General features: G+C 45.7%; 1 protein-coding gene across 2 annotated transcripts in view; it reads left to right on the top strand.

Moving 5' to 3' along the window:
- The first annotated feature begins 5,224 nt into the window (after positions 1–5,224).
- The window catches only part of MORC3 (MORC family CW-type zinc finger 3), a 42,622-nt gene continuing 41,105 nt past the window's right edge, over positions 5,225–6,741 (top strand). Inside the window, exon 1 of one of the 2 annotated variants that reach the window (XM_027100472.1) lies at positions 5,225–5,330. In XM_027100472.1, coding sequence (XP_026956273.1) covers positions 5,292–5,330 — 39 coding nt within the window. In that variant the 5' untranslated portion in view covers positions 5,225–5,291. The remainder of the gene's footprint in view (positions 5,331–6,741) is intronic. The other variant, XM_027100422.1, reaches the window with a different exon arrangement.

The raw sequence follows: 6,741 nt of genomic DNA, 5'->3' as shown, positions 1-6,741 counted from the left end.
AAAATCACATCAAACTCAGCTTTGACATTTTTAAAGATAAAGATTTCCAAGTCAGCTTGAGTTTCTCTAACACAAGCAACAGAGCATTTACTTTCCTGAAAAAGCCCCTGTTATACCAACCCAGTTTAAGTTTAGCCTGTACATGTTTGCCTCACATTTCTTCCATATGAGTAAGCCTTGAGAATGTAGAACTCCACAGTATGCTCAATTGTGTTAAAAAAAGATTAGGAGTGGGGAGGCAAGAATTTGTATGTACAGGTAAGTGTTTGCTTGTACATGAATAGACTACTGTCTATTCCTGTTGCTGTTCTAACAAATTACCACAATTTAGTGTCTTAAAAACTGCAGAAGGGGGCTTCCCTGGTGGCGTAGTGGTTAAGAATCCGCCTGCCAATGCAGGGGACACGGGTTCGAGCCCTGGTCCAGGAAGATCCCACATGCTGCGGAACAACTAAGCCCATGCATCACAACTACTGAGCCTGCACTCTAGAGCCCGCGAGCCACAACTACTGAGTCCGCGTGCCACAACTATCGAAGCCCACGTACCTAGAGCCCATGCTTCACAACAAAAGAAGCCACTGCAATGAGAAACCCGCGCACCACAATGAAGAGTAGTCCCTGCTCACTGCAACTACAGAAAGCGCGTGCGCAGCAATGAAGACCCAAAGCAGCCAAAAAAAAAAACCCAGCAGAAATGTATTCTCTTCGAGTTTGGAGGCCAGATGTCCAAAATGAACTGAAACCAAGGTGTCTGCAGGGGCTCGTGCTTCCTGTAAATTCTGGGGGCCCTAGAAGGGAGTTTCCTTGCCTTTTCCAGCTTCTGGAGCTGCATTCCCTGCATCCTTTGCTCATGGCCTTTCTCCACTTTCAAAACCATCCACATAGCATCTTCAAGTCTCTGGAGAGATGCTTCAGTGGCCAAGTAGCCTCCTGTGACCAAATCTCCCTCTGCCTCGGTCTTACAAAGACACTTGTGATCGCATCTAGGGCCCACCCGGATATTCCAGGCTAATCTCATTTCAAAATCAACCTTGCTGAACATCACATAGTTAACAAGTGAATACGTTGGATTTAGGCCCAGACAGACACTACACTATACTATTAAATTAAAATTTTTTTTTTTTTGCCAAGTGCTAGTTGAGACCAAATTGATTTCACAACTCACTGATGGGCTACAACTTATTGAATAAACAGCCAAGAGACTGTAGATTCCACAAGAGTGGAATCCTCTATTGTGCTCCTCACTGCATTCTTGGAGCCTTCACTTTGATAGACACAAAGTAGGTTCTCTCTCAACAAACAGTTGATGAAAGAGCTTCTCACATAATAATACAATCTGAAAGCTGGAGGAAACTGAGAAATTACCCAGTCCAGAGGATTGCAAATGGTATCAACTAGCACTCTTACTTAGGTGTTCCACATGTCGTTTACCCTGTGGACAAAGAATGTCATCTGCCATATCAGTAAAGAAAGGATGTTGTGGCCATCAAGCCATCACCCACTGTACACACTGAGGGGATTCAGGATGGAGAATAATAGGATCCTGGCACTAGAGAGTTAAGTGTACATCAAAGTGGTGATTTCAATAAGCCCAGACTCTTGCCTCTCCCCATAGCTAGAAAAGCACTAAATTCACTAACTGGAGATGTCTGGTTTTCTTTAATTAACAGTAATCTTTTGATGCTCCGACTACCTGGGTTTTTTGCAAAAACCCCTATATATCCTGGCTCCCCCCTTACATCTTCAGAACAGTCCCTCAGAGCTAATGAGAGGCTGTCTCCTTGGCTTAAGTCCTCGGTACGTCCACCGAACAAAACATAATTCTCAACCTTTAGGTTGTGCTTTTTTTTTTTTTTTTTCAGTTGAGAACCCAGCGGTCAGTAGCAAGAGTGGCAACAGAACACAGGCTTTTTTTTTTTTTTTTTTTTAACATTTCCTCATTCATTTATTCAAAAATATTTGAGAACCTAAAAACCTCAAATTGAAATAATTAGATAAAACAAAAATGCAAGTTGCAGAGGAACTAGACTTCCATATTGTAAATAGTATTGGGTTGGCCAAAAAGTTCCTTTGGTTTTTAAAATAAAAGACATATTTTTCACTTTCACCAAGAACTTTATTGAACAGTGTATTCACTGTTTTGTTCCACTACCTTCTGCCATTTTTCAGGCAACTTCATAATTCCATCTTCCCAAAGATTTTTATCTTTTTGAGCAAAGAACTGTTCCAGATGCCTTTTACAGTCTTCCAGGGAATGGAAATTTTTTCCATTAAGAGAATTTTGTAAAGACCGAAATAAATGGAAATCCAAAGGCGCAATGTCTGGTGAATATGGCGGATGAATCAGAACTTCCCAGCCAAGCGGTAACAGTTTTTGCCTGGTCATCAAAGAAACATGTGGCCTTGCGTTATCCTGATGGAAAACTATGCGTTTTCCTTTTTTTTGATAATGGCTTTTTTTTTTGTGGCTGTGTTGGGTCTTCACTGCTGTGCGCAGGCTTTCTCTAGTTGTGGTGAGCGGGGGCCACTCTTCGTTGCGGTGCACGGGCTTCTCATTGTAGTGGCTTCTCTTGTTGTGGAGCACGGGCTCTAGGAACGTGGGCTTCGGTAGTTGTGGCACGCGGGCTCAGTAGTTGTGGCACACGGGCTTAGTTGCTCTGTGGCATGTGGGATCTTCCCGGACCGGGGCTTGAACCCATGTCCCTGGCATTGGCAGGCAGATTCTTAACCACTGTACCACCAGGGAAGTCCACTATGCATTTTCTGTTAACTAATTCCAGACTTTTCGTTAAGTGCTGCTTTCAGTTGGTCTAACTGGTAATAGTACGTGTTGGAATTAATTGTTTGGTTTTCTGGAATGAGCTCATAATAGAGGACTCCCTTCCAATCCCACCGTATACACAATATCATCTTCTTTGGATGGAGACTGGCCTTTGGTGTGGTTGGTGGTGGTTCATTTCACTTGCCCCACGATCTCTTCTGTTCCACACTATTGTACAATAACCACTTTTCATCACCCGTCACAATTTGTCGTAAAAACAGAACATCTTTGTTACATTTCAGTAGAGAATTGCATGCAGAAATACAGAAATACGGTCAAGAAGGTTTTTTTTGCTTAACTTATGTGGAACCCAAACATCAAAGTGATTAACATAACCAAGCTAGTGCAAATGATTTTCAGCGCTTGATTTGGGTATTTTGAGTATGTTGGCTATCTCCCGCGTGGTATAACGCTGATTGTTCTCAGTGAATGTCTCTATTTGATCGCTATCAATTTCAACTGGTCTACCCGACCAAGCAGCACAGTCCAGTGAGAAATCTCCAGCATGAAACTTCGCAAACAACTTTTGACATGTTCAGTCGGTCACAGAACCTTCTCCATACACTACACAAATCTTTTTTGGTATTTCAGTTGCGTTTTTACCTTTTTTGAAATAATAAAGCATAATATGCCAAAAATGTTGCTTTTTTTTTCATCTTCAATATTAAAATGGCTACACAAAAATTCACCAATTTTGATTTTTTTTTTTTTTTTTTTTTTGTGGTACACGGGCCTCTCGCTGCCGCGGCCTCTCCTGTCGCGGAGCACAGGCTCTGGACGCGCAGGCCCAGCAGCCATGGCTCACAGGCCCAGCCTCTCCGTGGCATGTGGGATCTTCCCGGACCGGGGCACGAACCCGCGTCCCCTGCATTGGCAGGCAGACTCCCAACCACTGTGCCACCAGGGAAGCCCAATGTTGTTTTTTTTTTTTAAGTGCACGCTGATATGACAGCTATCACTATGCAATCTAACAAAATTGTTTCAAATGAAGTTAAGGACAACTAAGTGCTACTAGTGCCATCTTACAGAAAAAACCAAAGGAACTCTTTGGCCAACCCAATATTTAGCATATAGTAAATCTGAAGTAATGTACGCCAAATTGTTTATATGTTCTGGTAAAGGTATTGGGGTAAATTTTATGTTTTATATTTCTGTATTATTTGAATTTTTACAAAGAAAATGTATTTCTTTTACAATTATAAAAACGCAGTGAATATTTTTAAAAAACTTTTAACTCTTTCTTTAACCACAGTATCTGACAGCCCTTGACTTATTCATTTCTTTCTTTCTCCCTTCCTTCCTTCCTTCCTTTCTTTTTTTTGCCACGCCTCATGGCATGCGGAATCTTAGTTCCCTGACCAGGGATGTAATCCATGCCCCCTGCCGTCTTAACCACTGGACCACGAGGGAAGTCCCAACTTATTCATTTCTATATACTACTAACTTAGCCCAAGGCCCAGCTCAAAGTCGATACTGAATAAATGTGCACGAGCAAAAGGACTCAATAAGTTGCAATATGAGAAAGGACTCCTTTTATCAGGATGGTAATTTTCAAGGTACATCCCAAAAGTACAGTCTTCATTTCATTAATAAGGTTTCAAATCACGTTGACACTGGTGGGCATGTGATGGCGTTCTTCAGTGTAATTCATGTCCAGCCTGGTCAAGCACCTCAAGTGCACATTTCTGGGTCACCAACACCCATGGCACCCGGCTTCAAACTTGGGGCCCTCAAGCTGCAAAAGGAAAATCAAAAAGGAGTAGGTGTTGCTAAGAGATCTCTCTAAAATGGAGCCAGACGCCACTGAGGAAGTGACTTATGCATGTCTCAGCCCAGATAGAATCTGACCTTTTGACCACCTATCTATCGTCTAACAAAGGTATCCAGCACGATGTTCCAGAAATTCAAGATACTTATCCAGCCCTTACCCTAAATAACTAGTGACAGTCTATCCCTTAAGGACAAATATTTCCTTTTTACATCAAAGTCAATCATAATTCCTGGGGGACAACTTTAACAACCTTGTGGTTTTTGCCTTTATAAGCCTCTGACTCTTTCTCTTTCCCACTCTTCCTATTTTGCTGGCACCTATCCCCAGTTGCAATTCCCAAGATCCCAAATAAAGCTCTTTGCGGCTTCCATGCTGATTACTGTTTGACAAAGCCTCTAGGTTCAGTTACCGCAGTCACCCATTCGAGCCTACGGGTGCCTCACGCATGCGCCCTACTCTGCAGGGCCCCGGAGCTCGCCTCCTATCTCTCCCGCTGTCCCTGCTCCCTTAACCCCCAGTGCGATTTACCTTCCTTACACTCCCAATTCCACAGCGCCAGGAGGCGGAAGTGAGTGGGCGGGGTCACCCGCGCGCTCCGCCCAGGAAGTGGGAGGGACCTCGCGGGCTCTACATTTGTCGCCCGCCGCCTCCCAGTCGGATTGCGGCCGAGGCCGGTCCTGGCTTTGTAACTTGCTCAAGATGGCGGCGCAGCCACCCAGCGGGATCCGCCTCAGCGCGGTGAGCAGCCGCGAGGGGTGGAGCGGGCCGTGTCCCAGGAGGGCGGGCAGGCGGGCAAGCGAGGGGGGGCCGGCAGTGGGCGGTGGCGACTCGTCGGCCCGGCGCGGCGGCTGGGGCCGCGGCGGGGCCGGGGGAGGCGGCGGCGGCCATCTCGCTACCGACGGCGGAGCTGCTTGGCGGCGGGCAGGGCAGGGCAGGGCCGGGCGGCGCGCGCCGGGCTGCGTTTCTGTTTTGCCTCCGCGGCTTCGGGGCGGGTCGGGGCCGCGGCCCCTCCTCCTGGCTCCCTCTTGGCTGCTCCGCAGCTGTCGTCCGAGGGCGAGGCCTCGGCGGCCAGTCGGCCCGCCCCTCGGACCGCGGGGCCTCTGACCCATCCTGGCCTGCGGGCCCGCGGAGTGTCCCGGAGAGGGAGGGAGAGGTGGTCTGCTGCCAGAAATGCCCAGCGGCCTTGACCTCCTGGCGGTGGGACGGGGTGCTGCGAGCTGGGACTAGTCTTCCTGATTCATTTAAATTCCTGCCGCTTCCCTCCAGTTAAGCCCTCGGACCCAAATCGCTACTAGGTCACCACCGAGCTCTCCCGTTTCCCCTCTAGTCTCCGGGTCGTGTCTGTTCCGGAGCGTCTCGGGTTCTTGGGGATCCTTGAGCATGTTTTTTGTATCTGTGAGTCTTTTTCGGAGGGAGCGGTCACACAATATGAATTAAAATTTCACAGCCTAAGGTGTGGGCGTGGCCTCCCTACATGATTCTCCTTAAAAAGTTGGCGTTGTTATACAAAAATGTACCTCTTCTCTGAAGGGTGTTGGTGCTGGCCAAAGAATTGCTGCAGCAATCTCATTATTCGAATGGTAATACCATTGCGTTAAAAATGGTATTTTGCCCATTGACTTGCATTCATTTAGCCAGATTCCTGCCAACATCTGTATCATTAGACTTTAACGTTTTTCCTGATGAGTGTGAAATGGTATCTGTTTACTTTACGTTTACTTGACTGAAGTTGAAAGTTTGTCACATTTCACCCTTTTTGGTTTGGGATTTAAAAAAAAAAAAAAACTTCATCTCCTTTGCCCATTTTTCTATTTTCTTTTTCTTTGAGGGGTATTTTTATAGATTTGTGAGTGTTCTTTACATATTAGGAATAAAGGCTCTTTGGTTACCTAACTGGTTTATTGAATGAGATAGTATTTAGTAGATGGAAGACAGAGAGGAACTTTACTCTTTCTTACCACTGGCTTTAAACATTATTTGCTAATTCACCTGGGTGAATCTGGACAGATTCTGATGCTTTCCAATTAGCCTCAGGTACACTTAAGTCAGACTTTAACTACTTTTGAAGCTCTTATTCATTTTAAAGCCCTGCTGTTTCCCCTCGTATTGGGCCAAATTCTGGCCCAGAAAACTGTGGTGAGAAAAAAGG

The sequence above is a fragment of the Aethalodelphis obliquidens genome, unplaced genomic scaffold, assembly GCF_003676395.1.
Source record: "Aethalodelphis obliquidens isolate GAN/ISIS:26980383/991018 unplaced genomic scaffold, ASM367639v1 scaffold1, whole genome shotgun sequence".
NCBI lineage: Eukaryota > Metazoa > Chordata > Mammalia > Artiodactyla > Delphinidae > Aethalodelphis > Aethalodelphis obliquidens.
Note: the sequence above shows the minus strand (reverse complement) of the source record. Positions and strands in the feature narration are given on the sequence as shown.